We start from the raw sequence: 22,548 nt of genomic DNA, 5'->3' as shown, positions 1-22,548 counted from the left end.
AAAATTGGTCTCTCACCCAGGCCCTATGCTATGAAGAGCTTTATAGGTCACAACTAGTATCTTGAATTGTACCCACAAGCTTACTAGTAACAAGTGCAGTTTGCGCAGAAAAGGTATTACATGGATGTACAAAAATGCCTTCATAACTACCTGCACTGCCATATTCTGGACCAGCTGCAGCTTCCAAACTGTCTTTAAGGGCAGCCCCATGTTGAGTGCATTGCAATAGTCTAGTCACATGTGAGGTGACTAGAGTCTGAGTGACCATGAGAAGAGATTCGTGGTCCAGGAAAGGGCACAACTAGCATACCAGACAAATCTGGGCAAAGGCCCCCTGCCCACTGCTGTCATGAGGAGAGGCAGAAATTTGTTATAATGCCCAGCATGCACCCAGCTATTGTAGCTAAATAGTTAGAACAAACTGCAGGTTTCCAACTTTCTCTGTGTATTATTCCTGCCACTTCTATAGAAGAAGCGTCAGGCACATCTTACTTACCGGAGTTACCCGTAGAATGCAGGCAAGAATTACTTACACTATTGCACTGACGCCACGGCAATACCTCTCCCACATGCTACGAAAACGAGGCTGACCTCCAATGTCCCAGAGCTATAGCGAGAGGAGAAGCAGAAAGGATGAGTCAAGATGAGGATGTGAGAGCTTACAAATAGATTGATTTACATATACCATACTCTCTCCTCTCTACTTTTCTTGGGTATTTATTTCAGGTACAATTGTCCTCATGTACTCCATGGACCATAGCTAAGGAAAATAAATCTGAAGGGCTACCAAGAGATCCCAGAAAATGGATTTCTCAGCTGCAATTCTAGATCCTGCACTACAGAAAAACAATCTCTGAATGATCCATAAATCATCTGCAAAAATGACTAAATCCATTGTGCCCTGAAAATCCGCTTCTTCCATCTGAAGCCCACTGAAAAGAGCCCACTGTTTCAGTAATACCCACTCAGGTGGCATGACAGATCTTGGCTATACCCTCCAGTGGCCCTGTGCTGCTTTAACAAGAAGACGCACTGCCTTCATCTACAGAAGTTCCTGATGCCACAGCCTTCTCAAAACTATAGCTAAGTCTTCGCTGCATACCTCCCAACCTCCTCCGAATCAATTTTCATCAACATCCATCAGTGCATCCAAAGACAAAAGGGTCAGTTTATTTCAGCATCTATCAGCCAGTATGACTTTGCATGTGAAAGAAGCAGATAGATTTTAATTCTTGTTAATTCGGTTTGTTAATCTGCCTGGATGTCCAGAAATCTCATCTACAGTATCCCTAACACTATATTTGAAATCTAGTCAAGATATTTTATAATCTTACCTTTATAGTTACATTTCCCTTGGTGATTTTTCTCATATTGAAGCCCACTGTTGGGATCATATCTTCATTGAACTGTCCAGACTAAACAGAATAAAAACTGATTAGTCATTCATTAGAAAGGCCTAGCAGTTTCTGTGTAGCTTCAGCGGCCCCATCCTTATAACAGGGAAGGACTGTAATAGAAATCAGAGGACTGAAAGGGGATCTTAATTCCTAGATGGCATAATAATGACTGCTACTTCTTTTCAGATAGTCAAGCATCTTGTATAATGTATCCAACAACAATCCCATGAAGGAAATACAGTAATGGGGAGGAGGAAGAGGAGGAAAAGCCTGCACATATGTTGCACATACGTTGCAACATTTGTCTCAGCATAATCTTAGAAATTAATTTTATCTGCCCACTGCTCTTTTCTTTCAGTAATTTACAATTTTAAAATGTCCAGCTTTTAAACATTCATCATTTTATATTTGGTGGCAGAGTTTTAAGAATCTCCAAAGTGTATCTATCTGTCAGCTATGAATTAATCTAACTCTGATTTTAAAAAAGGAGAGCTTTTAACCTCTGGCTTTTAAAGATCTGGCACATCAGCAAATCTTCCATGATTCTCAGTCTCTGTGCTTCCTCCCTCGGCTTTTCATTTTAAAAGGCATATCCTGATACTTGCCAGAGAGAAAATAATAGACTGCTCAAAAGCAACATGCTTCAACAGGCCAATCAGCACACACTGCACTTGGATTTAATGTGACATGCTCTTCTAGTCCTTGCTTTTCCAACAATGATAAAATTTTACTTAAGCAACAGCCTCAAATATCCTGTTTTTCTGTCCAACATTTTTTCTGAAACAGACCACCAATACTGCACACTGGAGAATTTCTACATGATGAGATTCCTAACACAGGAGACAAACAAGTCTTTTAAAGATATGAATGTCACACGTTTGGAAGACACTAAGGTGAAACTACCTTCCTCAATCCAGTGTGCTACAATGGTTAAGATGCCAGACTAGGAGGGCAAAAGACCCAGATTCTAGTCTACCCACAGCTAGAGCAGGTCACTGAGTGACTTCTTGGTAGATTGGCTCACTCTCAATCTACCCTATCTATAGGTTTATTGCTTTGTGGAAAAACTGGAGGAAGGATCACTATGTACGAATTGAAGCAAATATTTGTAGCTCAGGGTTGAACTGTGGAGTCCTTGGTGCTCCTGAGCCTTGTTGTTTTCTTGCAGACATTTCATTGCCAGACTACGCAACATCTTCAGTGCAAAGAGGGAGTGGGCCTTGCTCTCAGTTTATATACCGTGGCTTGCCCTGCTTGTGTTGGTGGGGGTGTTGTTCTCTCCTTGGGAGTTCTTTGATTGGGCTGTTGTTTGTTGCTTGGTTGATTACCTGAGTTAATAGTTCCTTCATTAGGGTGTATTGTGCTGTTCAATGGTTCATCTGGTGTTAATCCTAGTGTTGATTTTTGCATATCTGGGTGTTGATTGCTGGCAAGGGAGTGTACTGATCTTTTGGTTTTTCTATTGTCTCTTTTGAATGATATGTAGATGTTGTTTACCTCTATGTGTCTGTTGATGGCTGCTTTGTCTGAGTGCCAGGCTTCCAGGAATTCTCTGGCATTTTTGGATTTGGCTTGGTTTAGGATGCTCACGGTTTCCCAGTTGAAACTATGGTTGAGTCTGTCCATGTGTTGTGAGATTAAGGAGTTCTCATTGTGTCTTCTGACTGCTAGTTGGTGTTTGTGGATGCATTCTACTAGTCTTCTGCCCATCTGTCCTACATAGTGGCTGTTACAGTCTTTGCACTGTATGTTGTAAATAACTCCTCTGTTTTTTGTTCTTGGGCTATTGGGTCTTTTGTTGCTTAATATGTTTTGAAGAGTTTTAGTTGGTTTTCAGTTCAACTAAATCAACTAAACTCAAACCATTTTAAACAGATTCTTTCTGATAACTACCAAGTTTGTATGCAAGTGAAATTGATCTTCTGATGGAACAGCATGGAAAAGAAGGGGTTATTATGTATGGGAGGTCTCCTGAAGTGAAGTCGGAGTTTTTGAGGGAGGCAGTTGGGCTGTTTGTTTTTTTTAAGAAAAAAGATCTGTGCGTATTCTGGCAATATGTAAATGCTCTGGTTTATTTTGAAGTGAGATAAGAGTTTAAGAATATTTATCTGGACTGCTTTTAGGGTTTGGCTGATTTTTAATTATTTGGATTAAGATTATTAAAATTGTATTATCAAGTACAATGGCAGACAATTTATGTTTTTTAGTTTGATCTTTATTATAGTAGACAGGAATGTATAGTAGACAGGAATGTATAGAATAGTACAGGAATGTATAAAATAGTAGACAGGAATGTACAGAATAGTAGAATACTTTATTATAGTAGACAGGAATGTATAGAAGGTATAGAATAGTAATAGAATGTATAGAATAGTAATAGAATAGTTAATGATAAATGTTATCATTGTGGGATGAAGTTGATTAGGATGGATGGATGGACGGAAGGATGGAGATATATATTTTTATTTTTATCTATCTATCTATCTATCTATCTATCTATCTATCTATCTATCTATCTATCTATCTATCTATCTATCTTCTTATCTTCTTTTAATATAAGGGGAGGGAGCAACTATATTTAGTGATTTTTATAATGTGCCAATGAAATGATTTATAGAAATACTGTGATTTTGGTTTAATATAGAGTAAGGGATTGATTATGGAAAATTGTTGTATATCCTTGCTGTTAAAGTCGGAAGTCACTTCTTTTTGTAATTTTGAAATTTTTTCTCTTGTGTTTCTACACTCTTTTAGTTCTTTCCTTTTTTTCTCTGTAGTTTTTTTTTGTTTTTCTGTAGCTTTTATCTTTGTTTGAAACTTAATAAAATTCTTATAAAAAAAAGAACCTTGGCATCCTATTATAAAGAGGAACAATTGATCATTAGTAACGATATATCCAAACTTTTAGTTTTTTCCAGTAAAAGACAAAGCCACAAGTAGATAACTGACCCTCATACACTAGAAAAAGTTAAATGTTTAAAATATTAAAGAAATTTTTAAAATGTATGATGAATGTATGTTGCTTAATTTTTACAGCCCAATCCAATGGTTCAAGGCACATAGGAAATAAAGAAGTAGAAATATAAAACCAAATGTTAAAATGCCACAGCAGTTAAGCCAGGACACAATAGAAAATGAAAACATTGTGTACTGTCTCTCAGCACTAGAAAGAGACAGGCCACCTGATGCCCTGTCTTTTGGACTACAACTCTCACAATCCTTATTCATTCACCAAGACTGGTAAGGCTGATAGGAATTGGAAACCAAAAGGACTAGAGAGTACCAGCCTGCCTGTCCTTGCATGAGTTACTGAGTAGTAGCCAGAAAATATATTATACCCCAAATTTAATCAGGCTTCCATAACTTCCATAACTCAAGAGCTATCACAATCTACTCATATGCCTTGATGATTTATCCTTGGCATGCAGGTGATACCTAAATAAAAGCATGCTCAGCAAATTGTAAGGAATTAAAATATACCTGGACTTGCAGAGATGCACTGGCAAGCTCAGTAAAACTGCTGCTAGCTGTAACAGGGATGCAACCATGCTACAGAAGGGCAACATGTTTTTGTTTTTGTGTATTACAACTGACACTTCCAACATGATATCCTTGCTATCTATGGTCACAAAGGTGCCTGCAGATATATCTTGGCATCCACTGTGCTCCTTGCTCATTCCCCTGACTTTTGAAAAAATACTTTTACATTAAAAAAAAAAAAGCCTGGCATATTATAAAACTAAGCACCAGCTTCCAGCATCACCTTTTTCCCAAATATAACGGTGGGACTCACAGGTGTCCCATACCCATCAGATGACGGGGACCCGCAATCTAGTTATTTGTCTGGAACTGTGCCCTCTTTCCCAGAAAAAGATAAGCATTCTTGGGGGACTAGAGGAGGTGAAAGAAAGCAACCCCAATAGTTTACTTTCTTTGAAATAGTTGTTTTATGACCAGCCATGCCCTGGCAGCGACTTTGTGACAGCACTTATCACACATTCTTAACATTCTAGATGTGCTTACTAGCCCAAAAAGGTTGGGGATCCACGAATACATCACAGTGACGCTGGCCATCCTGTATAAGAACTATTATCACTCTGGTCAGGTTTTGCAGGCCAAAGCAAAAAATGTTAAAGCAGGGCACTTCCACTCCTGTTTGGCAAACCGCATTACACTTTGTTCTGGAAACACGTGTGGAAACTTCTGGCACCCTTAGGACTAAGAAATTCATTATGTCAAAAGCATTATTCTGCCATAATACTCTAATCTACAGTGCACTGGATCAAATACATGAAGACTATGCTGACAGGCCTTATGTGGTTTCTCTCAGCTTCACCTGTACCTTAAATAAAGTTTTAGAAATTTATCTAAGCTGTAAAATACAGTTACAAAGTGTGTAGAAGGATTATTTAATATGTATGAGAATGTGCAGGAGAGGATAGGAGAAAGTATAAAGCCTATCAACACTTCTGTCATTTTAGAAATAATTCAGGATTATCAACCAAGCGTTCAAATTCCAGGTGACATACAAAATAATACACATTCATTATATCTGGTCATCTAGCTACCCTTCTGTACACTGATGCAAAATAAGACATAGTTTAATCTAAATGGCAGTTACATTTAAGAGCAGTGACTATTCCTTTCTGCATAAATGAAATGTGGTATAGATAATCCATGTCAGGGATGAGAAAAGACAGGAGGCATTTTTCCTTTAGATGTGCTCATTCGGGGAACATTTCCTCATTTACAGTTACCCCCTTAGGATAAATGTAATCAAGGTATTTCTACTGGGCAAATTCAACCCTATCTGTTGAATTTAATTGTGTAAACACTCAATTCATGCTCACAATTTTATAATAAACACAGTTTTCCCCAAAATAATTATCTTTTAATTGAGGGGGTCATATTGTATTTGCTGATAATAGAAAAAGCTATTGGAAAAGGAATGATGAAGTGGCACAAAGGATACCAACTTAATGCTGACAGATGGAAGCCAAAGATATCCAAAAGAGATGGAAGATATTGTTGGGAACAGGAATGATGTACAATTGCTGAACACAGACTTCCCACATCAGTGAAGAAAGGGCAAGGGATGATATCTCAATCAAGAACGTCAACAAATAGAGGGAAATAATAAAAGGTCATTAGAGATTTTTTAAAAGATGCTTGGAGATATCACCAAAAAATGTATAAAGGTATACAAAGAATAACTGTGGAAGAGATCTAATAATGGAAATGAGATTAAAAAATGGAAATACTATATTAAAATTATTTACAAATGGGATTTTGGTATGACAGAAATATTTCCAGAGGGAGAATATGCTCAGGAAGTGACTCTACTAAAAAGTGGAGTATGATTGGCAATAGAACAGCTGTTAAATGGGAGAACAGGTGCAGATGATACACCTGTTGAACAGTTTAAGGCTGTAAGAGAAGAGGCAGTTAAAATGTTAATAGCTCTAGATAAACAGTATGGAATAAGACTGTGTGGCCTGGAGATTCAAAAGAAAGGGACATGCAAAATGTGCAAATTATCAGCTACTGCACTAATTCCTTATGCAAAGGATAGAACCATAAATGGACAATGCTCAAATGAAAAAAGGCAGAGGGACACTCAATCAGAGAGTTAATGTAAGATATGAGGAAGAGGATGACCTTTACTTTATTGACTGTAGCAAGGCCTCTGCATACTTTCCACATATATTAGGCATCTAAATCATCCCACATTCTGAGAATGTGGAACATACTAAGATTGTGGTTTTGCCAAAACATCTCATTTCTCTAATGAAACTTTACAATGAACAGGAAACTACTGTAAAAATTGAATCTGAAGAAACGGGGGTTCAGAATAGGGAAAGGGGTGAGACAAAGAGACATTTTTTCCCCAAATATGTGTAATTTATACAGTGACTATATTATAAGAATGGCTGGACTGGAAGAGATGACAGCTGGAATCAAAATAGAAAGCCAAAATATTGCAATTTGAAATATGCAGATGATGCCACTTTGGTAGCTGAAAGTAAAGAATACTTAGTAGAGTTATTTATTAAAGTAAAAAATAAAAGAAAAATGTAGGTTAATGTTAAATATTAAAAAGACAAACACAATTATCATCTGGTATGCTTAGTGGACTCTTATCTAATGGTGAAGAAGTAAAGATGATAGAAGTTTTGTTTTCTTGGACTCAAAATTAGATAAAAATGGACAGTGTGCTGGAGAAATATTAATTAGAGGATTAATTAGGGAAGAAGACAGAGATAAACTTAGAGACCATGAAGAACATTTATATGACAAAAAAATATAAAAGGTAAAGAAATGGTCTAATAACATAGTTGTGAAAACTGGAAATTCAGAAAGAGCAAGAAAAAGAAAATAGATACCTTAGTATGGGGAACTGGGAGATCATTACTATGAAAGTAATGGACTGCAAAAAAAAAAACACTAATCAACCAATCCTGGATTAAATAAAGGCCAATTCACTTGAGATGACTAACTAGTAGAAACTCACATTCTCTGAAAATGTGTTGTGACTGGATGATGTACCAGAAAAAACTGACTATGCTTGAAGACAACAGATAAGATAGATGGACAAGGTCAAATAAATTTCACAACTGTCCTTGGAAGTCCTACAAGTTATTATTGGAAACAAACTGAAATGGGGAGCATTTATCCATGCAGTCACCAGGGATTCTGCCTAAGGTTTATAATTCATTATCTTTAATCAACAGTGGTTAATGGGTTTTTTTGTCCTGGCTCTGTCCTTTTTGGGATATGGTTTTTGGTGGGCATATATACAAACATACATAGATATATACACAAGTATGACATGTGCACACATTTATTGGGAAGAGTGAAATCTCCATGCTGGTTTCAGCTTTTATTGGCAACCTTTGGCTACAAAGTGCGAAAGCAGGGCATTCCACAGAATTTATGCCCATGCTTTTAATTCTTTTTCTGTGTGCTTTTTTGTGGGGTGGGGGGCAAGCATGTTAAATACAGCGCTGTTTTCTTTTCAGGTAAATACAATACTAAGTATTTGGCATCCTGTAATAGTGGAAAAGATGTTTTCAACAAAAACGGAAAAAAGAGCAAAAGCTGTGAAAAATCTTCATATTGTACATAATTAGCTGAAGTGGGAGCAGCAGAACTGTACTGAGAAAAAACACCCACAACTTTGAAGATCTGTACATCTAAGTTATGAGAGCCAGTTTGGTGTTGTGGTTAAGGCACTCAGCTACAAACCAGGAATCTGTGAGTTCTAGTCTCACCTTAGGCACAAAGCCAGCTGGGTTACCTTGGGCCAGTCACTCTCTCTCAGCCCTAGGAAGGAGGCAATGGCAAACCACTTCTGAAAAACCTTGCCCAGAAAACTGCAGGGACTCATCCAGGCAGTCTCCGAGAATCGGACATGACTAAACAGATTAAAAAAAAAATCTAGGTTAACCAATTTGCTAGTTAACTAGGTTTTTTTTTCTTCATGTCAGAAGCACCTGCCAAGGCGCTTCTGTATTGCGAGGATTTGCCGTTGCCCAGGGGATGCCCGAGGAGGCTCCTTTCAAGTCCCTGTTATTTTCCCGCCGAAGTGGTACCTATTTATCTACTTGCATTTGCATGCTTTCGAACTGCTAGGTTAGCAGGAGCTGGGACAAGTTGACAGGAGCTCATTCCATCACACGGCTTGCACTCCCAGGTTTCGAACTGCCAAGATGCCGACCTTAATGGTCCTCTGACTCACCATCTTAACCACTGAGCCACAGTGGCCACAGTTAATTAACTAGCCTCCATTGTCTTGAACAGCACATTGCAATCAACAAATAGGATTGGAAGGTTACCATTCAGTTTATCTTGTGACTTATAACCAAGCTGCACTTGACAAGAGAGGAGTGGCCCACTAGAAGAGGTAGGCTTTAAGTTGATACTTGAAAGCAATAATTTCATTAAGTGAAGAATGCTCAATATGCTTCAATTAGAAAGTAGTGTGTGTGTCTGTGTGTATACACATACACATACACACAAATACATACCAGTCCTTCAGTGTGCTGTGCACTCTGAAATTAAACCACTTTCGTAAGAACCATGTCCATGGCATGACTTGTGAATGCTATGCATGTGAATTAATCATCAAAATAAGCTAATAATTCATAAATCAGTGTGTTTATGAGTCTGGTGCTTGAAAGCTTTTTTTAGGATGCAAATTCTGGTCACAGACAATATTTGTAGAATTCTGGGTCACTTATTTAACCAATAAAATGTCACTGAATTGAGGTACAGTCTATTGCAGCCAGATCCAATCAGAACTGGTATGTGTAATAGGAAAAAAAATACCACTTTACAGCTATGATATACAAAGAGGAAAGACATCTGGAAAATCAGCTAATATTCTAATCTGGAAGCACCATCAACAGTAGCCCCTTGCCACATGATGTGTATCTTTCCAAAGAAGTTTCCACTACTGGAAGACAAGCTAACAAAATTCAGAATTTTCCTAGGGAATGCAGTCAAGACTCTGGAGTGCAAGTCTATAACTGAAAAATGCAGCAAGTGCACCAAGATAAATGTGATAGTGATAGACACCAATTATGTACTGCCTAATGAGGGATCAAATCTTCACCTAAGAGCAACGGACTATTCTCTATAAAATCTATTCCATGTATTCTCTACATCTTGCTTTGTACATATGACTGCCTTCTACAAGCATGCTAAAATTACAATGTTATGCCACTAGTTCACATGAACTTTTGCCACGTGTCAACAGAACACACGAAGAGAGTTATGCAGGTTTGTTCGCCCTGAAGGAGCAGAAGAAATCAACTATGCTCCTGCCATGAAAAGGTTTAGCTACTGCTTATTTGCCTGGCTGGTTTGGAAAAGGCCCAATCAGAACCTCCTCCTTGTGGAGAAGCTCATACATTGATACGTGCACAAAACCCTTTCCTACACAGCAGTGGAAGCGTGTCCCAAGATGTGCAATCTCTTAATGATCCTCATACCACCTTTCAATACAAAAGAAGGTAATTGTGCAAATCTTCTTTGTAAAGCATGAGGGTAAACAAGGACTATCCTATACAGGATCAGTGACAGCAGACATTGTTATACAATGAATGTACAATAATCCAAGAGTTGCCTAGGGCTGCAAGCCTGTTTCTGCAAATAATGTTTAATGCTTGTTTAGGCATTGTTTCAGGATTTAAGAAGCCTGTAGTTCTTTGGATACTACTGGACTACAACCCGTATTATTCCTTACCATTGAAAATGTTGGTTAGAGTTTACAGGAATTGAATGTAACAAAATATGGACAGCAATAGGTTCCCCAAACCTGCTTTAAACAATCCATGCATGCTCTGACATAGTTTTCCTTTAATGGAATTCTCAAATTCAGATTTTCTAGGACTGCAGTAAATCAACAGTTATTGATTTCTGGACTCACAGATACTCAGTTACTAGGAGTTTTTCCCACTGTTGGTAGGATGTTTGCAAACCTGGGTAGAATGTTTATAGTGTTTGATATAATGATGCCCTGGAATTTTCCATTTTTTAAAAAGACATTGACAATATCAGATTTCTCATGTCATCTCTGCCCAGGAATGAATCCCTATTTCAAACTGCTTAGCAGCTAAGATTTTCAAGCCCTAGATATTAAGATAGTTATAAGGATATCTTACAAATATGCATGTGAAAGTGTTGTCTGGAAATATGAACATACAATACATATACTATTTTATCTAGTGTACTATCAAAAAGCTTCCTGGTTCAAATGAAAAAAAAAAATTTGATTAGAAATATCTGGCCTTTTTTATGTCCCCAAAGTGACAGGATCTTATAAATGCTGGCAGCTGGAAAACTTAGCTACTTAGATCACAAGTAGATGATAGAAGTACTGTAATCATATCTTTAGTAAGCTTAAAGATACAACCAATGTGCTTAGCATATGTTAGCAATGTTTAGGATATCTACTAGCCTAAATTACAGGGAACAAGTATAATTTATCCGCGCAATTAAAATAGAATGGCACTGAAATGTCACTCAGCAATAAATGTCTAATTAATGCTTAATTAATATCACAGCTATGGTAACTCTACTGTTTTGATCCTGCATAGCAGTGGGCTGAGGACAAGCTTGAGAAAGAGGTACTTATACAGAAAGGACTGCTCTGTCACTCTCTCAGGCTACTGCAGGCAGGGGAAAGACTGCAGGGAAATGAATTGTTTTTCAGATCAACTCAGACTGCAAAACAGCTTCAGATATAATTCTGCAGTGAATCAAATTTATGGAAATAAAAGCGAGTGACTATTCCAACTGATCTTTAAAGGAAGAGATGGACTTATTTTAAAACATGTGCATATGAAGCCATCCACCTGACCTGCAGTTTAATACAAAGAACACACCAGAATATGGAAACTAATGATTTATTTGTATTTATCTGCAAAGCTGTTATGATCATACACAATATTTTTAAAGGACCTAGCAACAAATATCAAACAGCTGGAATGGTCCAGATGCAATCGGCATTATCGAAAAAGCTCTTAGGTTTTCTTGGCATCTATATAAAAAAGACTACAACATCTATTTATGTTAGGTAAAGGTTTCCCTTGACATTAAGTCCAGTTGTGTCCGACTCTAGGGGGTGGTGCTCATCTCCGTTTCAAAGCCGAAGAGCCGGCGTTTGTCCGTAGACACTTCCGTGGTCATGTGGCTGGCATGACTAAACAGAACGCCGTTACCTGCCCGCCGAAGCGGTACCTATTAATCTACTCACATTTGCATGTTTTCGAACTGCTAGGTTGGCAGGAGCTGGGACTAGCAACGGGAGCTCACCCCGTCATGCGGATTCAAACCGCCAACCTTCCGATCGGCAAGCTCAGCAGATCAGCGGTTTAACCCGCAGCGCCACCGCATCCCACCAATTTATGTTAATCCTATAATATATATGAGTATAAACTTCTGATGTTAATATAGAGAACAGTTACCATGTCTTAAAACTCTGTAGGTGTTAATCAAACAATTATAAATATAATAAAAGGATCAAAATAGTTGGAGGAGCACCTACAAAAGTGGGAACATTGTCAGAAAATATTTCATGCTGAGGTATATGTCCAGATTAAATTAACAATGTGGAGAGAATATAATCATACGGTTGAAAATCAGCTTTGTTTACAAGAACAAATCAGTCAACCATTATTTCTGCCATATTAAAAACTTCCTAAATTCATCATATCAAAAAAGAAAAAAAGCAGCTTAACTATTGCTTGGTACAATATTCAGAATGATATTCTGTCATTTGTACCACGAATAGTTGCAAACCATAGTCCAAATCATGAATTAACTCTGACAAAGCAAGATTTCTGCCATCTAAGTTAATGTCTGAATCGATAAACTCCTGTATCCAGTTCCAAGGGTCGGGGGGTGGGGGTGGAACATGACATATAAAAAAACCCTAGCAATACAATATGATTTGACACAGTGTCAGGATAAAATATTAACTATTTCCTTACGTTGTCATTGTGGATTCCCTAAATTTTCCCATAGTTCGGGACACGGAACTTCTCTCCAGTTTTTGGGTTGCCATAGATTATATGGGAAAATCAAAGTTGCAAGCAAGAAGCAGCTACAGGGCCCTTCCTTCCTTCCTTCCTTCCTTCCTTCCTTCCTTCCTTCCTTCCATCCATCCATCCATCCATCCATCCATCCATCCATAAATTTATAGGCTGACAATCTCATCTACATGACTCTGGGCAGCTCACAATTATAAAACAGAATAGAAATAAAAACAATGAAATTTAAAAACAACAAAAATAACATAAAAATAGCAGCCAAGAAGACTTGCAACCACTCAAACAAACCATGACATGGGCTCACCCATACTATTAGGGCCCCAGGCTGACTGGCAAAGCCAGGTTTTTAGTACCTTGTGAAAGGCCAGCAGTGTCAGGGCAACTCTGATTTCTTGGGGGGAAGGCACGATGTTCCAGAGGGTGGATGCCACAGCAGAAAAAGCTCTCCTCCTGGGTCCTGACAGGTGATACTCTCTTGCAGACGGGACCCAGAGCATGCCTTTCCTGCCAGATCTAACAGGACGGTTAGACACCACTGGGGAGGGATGGTCCCGTTAAGTACCCATAAGTAACTTTCCTGTAAACATGATTTGAAGATGCCTCGCTAACCATTCTTTAAGAACATGTCCTCATGATGCAGCCTTCTTCTCATCCCCCATCCACAGCTGAGGTTGCCTGTATGTTAAAATGGGGTTTTCCATAACCTTAGTAATATTAATAGTTGGTCCTGCCTGCTAAAATTACAGTTTCAAAAGCAACTTTATAGTTTTAGCAGGCAAGGCCAACAAATGACTGCAGTTATTTAATTTGGCTGAAGAACAGCCCTGGGTATTTTCTAAGACATTACCAGAAGCAACTATCTTGGTTGCTATCTTTCCACACTTCATTCCATATGGGGGGACTTTACAGACATTGTATAGAATCATGTGACATTTTCCTCGAATTTTCTTCCACTTTGATTTCTCCACTGAGAAAGGAATTCTCTTTCCTTTGGTAGCCAAAGCACTGTCAGGGTTTAGGGGTAGAGTCTGTAACTCTACACAAACAGTAGTTTCACTAATAAATTACTCAGGAGATCATATATGTGCAGAGCTTCAAGTGAAATTACTGTAAAGGCATGGCAGGCTTTCAAATTGCTGCTTGTGTAGTCCTGTCTGCAGTTTCCTATTGAGCATTACAACAGCTTTGTCAGTAACTAAATTGACTGAGCATAACCACTCTTTTCCTGCCCCTACTTCTCCTCCCCCATCTGCTGACATTTGCTATCTTTATCTTTGCTTCTTGATTTTCCCTGCTGCAAAAAGATCAACAGCTTTAAATTGAGTCAACGTAGGAAGTGCTCTGACACACTTTCCAGCATGTAGGTCTCCCCAGGTTGCAAATACCTCAATCCGCAGCTATCCTAATAGGACTTGGGATAATTCCACATGGCCTTGTCCCTATCTTTCTTTCTTACATAGCCGCCCTCCGCCTGGGGAAAAGAGAATGGCAGGTATGACAATATAGGTAGTCCTCGTTCAGCGACTGCCTCATTTACCAACTGTTCACAGTTACAACAGTGATGAAAAAGTAACCTTATGACCAATCCTCACATTTATGACCTTTGCAGGTCTCTAAAACAAAGGAAAGCTGAAAAAAGGTCATAAGCACAACTGTGGTTTCACTTAGCAACTGCTTTGCTTAATGACCAAGTTGTTGGTCCCAATTTTGGTCGCTAAACGAGGACTACATGTAATGCGGGACAGAGGGGTCATGTTTGTGGTCATCTGTCTCAGTGCAACTTATTCAAACGACCAGGCAAGCAAGATAATAAAAGTGTGACCATAAATTAGATTTTTAAAAACATGCAAACTTTTTTTTCCCTTCTTAATGTTATATTGTATATTTGGGTTTTAAAATGTTATCAGTTTAGATTAAGAAAAATTTTGTTTGCTTCTATTCCAAAGAGTCAATTTAAATACTGGAGAAAGTAAGAATCTGTTGCATACAAGTTAAAGCAAATAAACTGTCACATCTTGCATAATGATGTTGAAATCATTTCCCACTTCATAGTACAGAATATCCCGACACAGGCTCCTGCTTGAATTGCTGTAGTGATAATACAAGGGCCAGAAAATTCTACAAAAAAATGAAAACTTGAAAGAAAACAAGAAAATCAGCTGTTATATCAAAGCAACACTGATACATTTTTTTCTCTTCACATCATTCCCCTTTTTTTTAAGGCACTGCTGCCTAAACTGCACAGACAGAATTTCATACTGTACTTTGGAATGTAATTCTAAAAGTTCAGTTTCATTTTTAAAAAGCAAGTACTGTACGTAGTCTTCAATATTTCAAAATCTGCAGACAAGAGTTGCTGTTGCTGATTTTTTTTTTTTTTTTTGCCTTGCACAGATCTGGATTTCCTGTTTGCTATTGCTTTTCATGTGCCAACTTGGTCATCTGTACATAAAATACAGTAATTTTCTCTTCCACTCAAACATATTTATTTAAAACCTAGACCAACTGTTCTTCCATGAGCACATTAGCAATATTAATTTTGCCCCTTTTTTCAGACTCTTATATTAACTGCAAGGCAACATTGTGTCCAGTGTGACACGTCACTGAGAGAGTGCATGTTTTTGCCATTTACAACCGTCCCAAGATACATATTACAATTATAGCATATATTCTAAAACAGAGATGACTTAAATTAAAACTATTTAATTGGTTTTTTTGCTTTCAGCAACTGATAAATGTTTTTCTAGCAATAACCAGAGATAAAAGATCCAGTTTCCTCAGATGCTTTTAGGAGTAAAACTTTCCATCTAATGCTTAAAACTCTTTGTCTGAGTCTGCATCTTCTGCACCAAGCTCTGATTAGTGGATCTTGGGATTTAGATTCCACAAATTTGTATTCTGCCAAATGCAAGCCATACTTCAGGTAACTATGCTCCATAGTTGTCCACTGACATAGTTGACTGTTCCTTCTAAAAGCTACTTCTGTTATAGGACTGTACTAGGTTTCTATATGCAGCTTTGCGCTATGCCTACTATCAATCCCAGGCTATAGTAACCAAAACAGGCATACTGAATTTCCCAGCACCCCAATGAAGGGAGGATAAGATAAAGCAGGGAAGCAAATATGCAATCAGGTCCTAACAGTTGTCTAAAACACTTAATGCCTTAAAAAGTGGAAGGGGTATGAGACCCCTGCTATAACAAATCTTTTTTCAGAGGTATAATGGTGATTTCAACACCATTATGCAATCTTATTTGCAATCCCACTTTAACTTCACAACAATCACCCTTGAAGGTAATTATGACTTCAAGGCTATGCAGGAATTTAAACCACCTTTCAATTTCCTTCAAATTTCATTCCAATTCACAAGATGCAACATCACTAGTGGGTCATGGTCTGACCTAAAATAAGTCACAGCAATGCTGACACCATCATACAGACAAGAAATTACATGATTCAAACAGTGCTTTTCAGTCAAACTGAGCTTCACACAATTCCCTTATCCCTCTATTCCTACCACGATCTATTTCTTCTCACTCCCTCCTTCCTCAGCAATATTCATTCCTCTTTGTCTCTGATTTCCTGATCATTTGTCCCATTTTCTCAAATCTGAATCCTTCCCCTATTTCATATTCTTTTCACCATCTCTACACCAAACTGTCCACTTGTGGAAAGCTCATTTTTCAGTTTTCCATCCCCACACACATATTTCATATGAGGTAAAATCCACACAGCCCCTCCTACCCCAAATCAGCTCTAATTCAAGCAAAAACAAATTTGTGAGCTTCTACTCCTTGGATGGTACTTTTTCTCTCCATGTATCAATACCCTTTCCATGTTTTATCTTCAAAGCAGGAGAGGAACTAAAAAAAACAAAACAAAGTGGGTGTATCCAACTATTTTTACCTGCCATTGAAATAGCAACAATGACCAGAAGAGATTTCCCTTATTCCCAGCAGCCCTCTGTCACCCTTTATATCCCCAATCTGCAGCTCAATCTTCAGAAATGAAGGAGCATAAAAGCTGAAATAAATAAGCAAACAAATTGCTCCAATTGATTGGAGGGTCTTCCAGATTTCAGCTGAACCACAGGAAGCTGAGAAGAAAACAAAGTAATCATTCACAAGCAGAAATCTGTTCACATGAAATTAAATTGCACTTGAGGGTTTGTTTGTTTTTTGAAGTCTATAGAACAAGACGCCTCTCATAAAGGCATCTCACAAGTTTGGGAACTTAAAATTACTCCTTGGTTCTCAGACCTGATCACTACAAAAGGCCATTATAATTAGCACAGAGGATCTGACTTCCTCCAAAAACCAGTTTGGAGCTTGCATGGATACAGTGAAAATTCTGAACAGCCACAGCTAATCTACAGCATATCAGGCCAATCACTGTCCTTCAGTCTAACTTACCTCAGTGGATCATGAGGATAAAATAAGAGTCAAAAACACATATTTAAGTAAATAAATAAGTATTTAGTTATTTATTGTAAGAATTTGTATATCACCCTATCCCAAGATCCTGGATGGTATAGGTGCTCTAGTTATAGGATATAGATATAAAGGATAGATATAGATCCTATAGATATATAGGATAGGATATAAATGTAATAAATGTAATAAGTAAAATACATTATTATACCTATTCCACAGAAATAGCCAAAGTGAGAGGGGTTATAATACGAAAAGCTTCACCACCCACTTTTCACCAGCAGCTTCCAGCCACTGTACATTATTGTGGATGTAATTATGCCAAGGCCTATTTGATGCTGCCTTACCTGAACATTTGTCAGGCTCCTGCCCTGTCCTAGGTCAAGAGGGATGCACTGCTTCAGAAACGGGGAGGAAAAGAACACTTTTTACATTGGTGCATACCAGACGTGTCTCTGTGCTGTGACTGTTTCTAAGATTAGCCTAAAAGTTGTAATTTTTCCCTTTTACCAGAAGAAGCTCTCTGCTCATTAGACATTCAAGACTTGTCCAGTCTGTTTTCCTGGAAGACTTTGGACAAACAGAGAACATACACAATGACATTAGACGCTCAAAGAGCAAAATCTGACTTGCTGAGAATGCAAGTTTTTTATTTGTAGAAATTGTTTATTTGCTTCTTTTTAAAAGACATAGCATGTCTGCTTAAAATACCCTTATATATGTATTACTAATATCGTAATTAAAATTCTATTCAAAATTCTCCGTGTCCTACTCATAATTTTTTTAAAAAATTTTACAATACCCAGCATAAAGACTGCTTTCTAGCCACAAAAAATCATTATGTTCAACAAATAATATGCTTTCAGTTACATGTACATGGAATATAAAATATTCTCAGAAACAACTTCCTTTTTTTCAAAAGTACTTGTTTGGATTATCTGACATAGCTCCCTCCCTTTACACAAGTACATATAGAGCAATTGTATATATTGAAAGGAAATTTCTGTACAGCATCACTTAAGAGTCTGCAGCTCTCAAGTGTTGGTTACCATTGTGATAAAGACTTTGAGAGAACATGTATCCAAGGACAGTCAGACTGATTTGCAAGATGGCAGTTCTACTGGTGATAGATGTTTTACAAAAATCATGCTGCTATAAGAGACAAATGTGTCCTAGCTTGCTTGATAAGCCATCAATAATAGTATTAATTCTAACAGAAATTAACACCATTATTTCTATGACATATGATGCAAAAAGCTTTTATTTTTCTTACTTGCTATGCAAGGAGGAATATTTTGAGTACTTTATGTGCATTCTCTCTATCATCTCTGCAATAAACCTGTAAGGTGAATCAGTATCATAACACTGGTGGCATATGGGTGGAGATGTAGACAGACTAATGGGTCTAAGGCCACCTACCAAATACATTAACAGATGAGTGCCTTGAATCAAGGATTTCTCAATCCACACTTTCACACATGGCATTAGCAAGTTCCCTCTTCCAAGGACATGTAATTTCACAGTACAAGCAACAGAACAACTGTATCTTACAAAGCTCACTCCACATCAGATTCTTAAAGACAATTGGATATGCATTCCAATGATATTACTGCTAGCCCTGTATTTAACAAACGCTAAAATGGGTTGTAGCAGGTGTTCTGTTAGATATATTAAAGAGATGGTAAGCTTGTCTGGTAAGCTTAAAAACTGTCACTCTTTCTCAGCCCAACCCACCTCACAGGGTTGTTGTTGTGGAGAAACAGGAGGCAGGAGTATTAGGTATGTTCCCGCCTTGGATTATATATAAAAAAGGTGGGACAAAATAACAACAGCAACAATTTTGATATAACTGAAGAAAATATTAAGAATTGACAAGTTGCAGGAATGGGTTAGAAGGGATTTGTCTTGAAAATTAAAAACTTCGCTCAAACCTCTTTCAAACAGGCCTGGAGATATGCTTCGCTATATTTAATTCAACCTGCTGCTAGGCAGAGAAACTCACTTGGTGACACCAAGAATAATCACTATCTTTCTCATTAGCTTAGAGATAAAAGGGGATGGACATTTTACCTATCTTAAGGTGTCAGCTAGGTGGCACTACTTATCCAACTTGATGTCAAAAATACTTGGATGGCACACCATCAGAAAATCCCAGGGCTGCAGGCTAGACTGGATAATGAAAAAACTTCAAGAAAGCAGTAGTACGCTGCTTCCATATGATTTTCAAGAAAACTACATGAACATATTCATGAAGTCATGAAGAATCACAGCTATGTTCGAAGAAAATGTTACTTTTAAGTCCCTGGGTAGGGTAGAAAGGAAAATTAGTAACAAACACACACATTAGAAAATGCAAGTGCAAGTTTCTATCTTCAAAGCAAGGAGTGGCAGGGACCTTCACAAATTATTTACCATATCCATGGTTTGACCGGCAGCCAATGCTGAATCAGTGAGCAGTGAAAGAGCACCGCATTTGGAAGTAACATGTTTGACAGAATTTCTTATTTAGCATATTACCATTTTACACACTCAGGTCTTCAGTATTCAGAAAACAAGACAGAACATTAATGGGGGACTATGTATCAGTAGCTACAGATTCTCCTGAAAGAGGCCCATAACCAAATACAGTAGTAACAAAAGCGAGAATCTCACTTAGCATAAACTCTAGAGCATAAATATTATTAAAAATCAAATATCTGAAAATATAACTCTTAATTTAGAAATATGTTAAATTTGAGTTTCCAGCATTACCTACAAGAAATTATTTACATTGTAAATTAAAAATATTCTGCCCACAAGCACAAAAATGCCAATCACATGGTTTCTTTTGATAAAGGAAACACTATGAGGAGAGCCTGTCCTTACTGCTGCATCTTAAAGCTGGAATGGAGTGAAGTGACAAAATGGCTCCAGATTTATCAAAACTAATGGGGAAAGATAATAGGGCAGTGTAATCTTCATGTCTAGCATCTTCTGCCTTCTACCAACAAAAATGCTCAGTATTTAGAGAAGCTGCCACGTGAATCTGGCCTGATCCATGCTTCAGTCTTCTTCCCAGGAAGAGGATAAGATCAAAGAAGTCCAGTTTCACAAGTGACTGAGAACAGTGTACTCAAGTAAATGTGAGGCCCTGGGGACAGAAAGCTTTGGATTGCTATCAGTATTCCCAATGGCCAATATTCTCCATCCCATATGCTCTCTAATGTCTTCCTTGGCCCTTTCCATAAATGCATACTTTGAAGCCATTACTGCAGATGCATAGAAGACAGGTGGGAGAAAAAAAATATCGCATCTGGGATATTTTCTGCAGCTGTACACGTATCTTTCCTCAAGGCAGCTTCTTAAATGTATTCCTCCAAGATAATTCAACAGAAAATCCTACTGTAATGTTAAATTTGTTTAAAATAAAAGATCACTCAGATACAGATGCATGCACATACCCACTGTTAAATGACATATTGATTTGAAAAGATGGAGATAAAATTACCATCCACCACAGAAGATGAAACTGCATCCTTCCCCCCCCAAGGGACCTACTCAACCCGCCCCAACACATATTTCACACACCACAAAAGCAGAAGATTATCAGATAGATCATATGCAGATGGAACATAGAGAACTGAGGTTTTAGAACACAAGGGTCATTTAAAAACAAAATACAACAAAACCTGTCTCTTCTGCATCTTAGGTGCCAAGATCATCACCGATATGAATGACGGGGGGGGGGAGGGGGTCGGTAATGTGACCTGAAAGGCTTTGCTCACATTGAATACGCCGTCTCCACTGATATCATGGAGGGGTAGAATAGCGTGCAAGGAAAGCAACCACCCTTTTTGCAGAAAGAGGAAAAGGAGGATTTCATCACTGGCGAGAGGAAAAGAAAGCAGTAATATCCCCTTCCTAGGGTAGGTCCCTTTCCTTGCACGACCACGATCTCATGGTGGCGGGTGGGGGGGGGGGCATCTATCTTCCCCTTAGCAGAGAAAGGCCTCCGTCCTGCCGAGGCAAAGAGATGCCCAGGAGTGAGAAGGTGGCGGCGCCTTCGTCGGGGCCGACGTTCCCCAACGTGGTGCCTCCCCATACGCCCCGAGATTATGGCACCAGCACTCTCAACCAACGTACCCGAAGGCCTAGCTGGCAATCTCGGGAGTTGTAGTCCCATTACACCTACACATATCTGGAAGGCACCGGCCTGGGGATGGATGCTCAGCGCCTGCCCGCCCGGGGCCCTCCGTGATGCTCGTGACCCGGCATCTTACCGCGATCACGTTGACGAAGGTGGTCTTGCCCGAGTACTGCAGCCCCACCAGAGTCAGCTCCATCTCCTCCTTCCAGAAGAGCGCCCGGAACCAGTCCAGCAGCTTCGTGAAGAGCGCCAGCATCCTGCCTTCGACTCCCGACCCCGATCGTTCAGCGCAGCCAGGCCCAGCGCCTCTATTGTCCCCCGGAACGATCCGGCCTTGCCGCTAGCGCCGCCGGGGTCTCGCTCGCCTCGCTCTAGTCGCTCAGCAGCGGCTGATGGGTGGGGTCAGTCAGCAGCTCCCCGGCCGGGGTGGAGCCGCTAATCTCGACGGTCTCTGGCGCCCAACCCGGCAGTGGCCTCTAGAGAAGCGGAGGACTCCGCGCTGAGGCGAGGATCTCAATTCGTCTGCCGAGGCCTAGGACGCAGTCGGACGTCAGACCTACCTACCTTGCTTTGCAGTAGAAGCTCCAGATCCGCCCGAGCCAATGGCGGAGGAGGCCCTGCGTTCGTCTGACACACGCCGGCGAGTCACGTTTCAGAGGGTTGTGTGAAGCCAACCGTGTGATTAATTTATGGTTCACCGGGCGTACGGGGACCCTCGGAAATTAGGTTAATTGAGTACATCATGGTTAAATTAATCAAGGGTAGCTGTGTTGTGCAAAAACACAGCCACTCAGAATTACAGCACTCGCTAAGGCTCGGAATTGTTGCACAAAATTCCATTTTTAATTGAGCAGTGAAATGCTCCTGTTGTACCCATGGGACTAAAAAGCCCTTGGAGATGCCGGTTTTCCACTTGGAGCTTGATCCATGCCCCACTTGGTAAGTCCAGGCTGCTGAGGAGCGGGCAAAGAACTGGGGCATTGCAGTCAATGCTTTATTGCAGGAAGGGAAGATCCCAGGTACCTTGGAGGAGGTGTTG

The 22,548-nt window shown here is 39.1% G+C and overlaps 1 protein-coding gene across 1 annotated transcript in view; it reads right to left on the bottom strand.

The window, feature by feature from the left end:
- Window positions 1–22,063, bottom strand: part of ARL8A (ADP ribosylation factor like GTPase 8A) — a 41,445-nt gene extending 19,382 nt beyond the window's left edge. Inside the window, exons 1-3 of the mRNA XM_063297353.1 lie at window positions 21,643–22,063; window positions 1,335–1,415; window positions 534–607 (exon numbers count right to left, since the gene is read on the bottom strand). Coding sequence (XP_063153423.1) covers window positions 534–607; window positions 1,335–1,415; window positions 21,643–21,765 — 278 coding nt within the window. The 5' untranslated portion in view covers window positions 21,766–22,063. The remainder of the gene's footprint in view (window positions 1–533; window positions 608–1,334; window positions 1,416–21,642) is intronic.
- Between the last annotated feature and the right edge of the window lie 485 nt (window positions 22,064–22,548).

The sequence above is a fragment of the Candoia aspera genome, chromosome 3 (genome assembly GCF_035149785.1).
Source record: "Candoia aspera isolate rCanAsp1 chromosome 3, rCanAsp1.hap2, whole genome shotgun sequence".
Lineage (NCBI taxonomy): Eukaryota > Metazoa > Chordata > Lepidosauria > Squamata > Boidae > Candoia > Candoia aspera.
The sequence above is the reverse complement of the archived record's forward strand: the minus strand, read 5'-3'. Positions and strand labels throughout refer to the sequence as shown.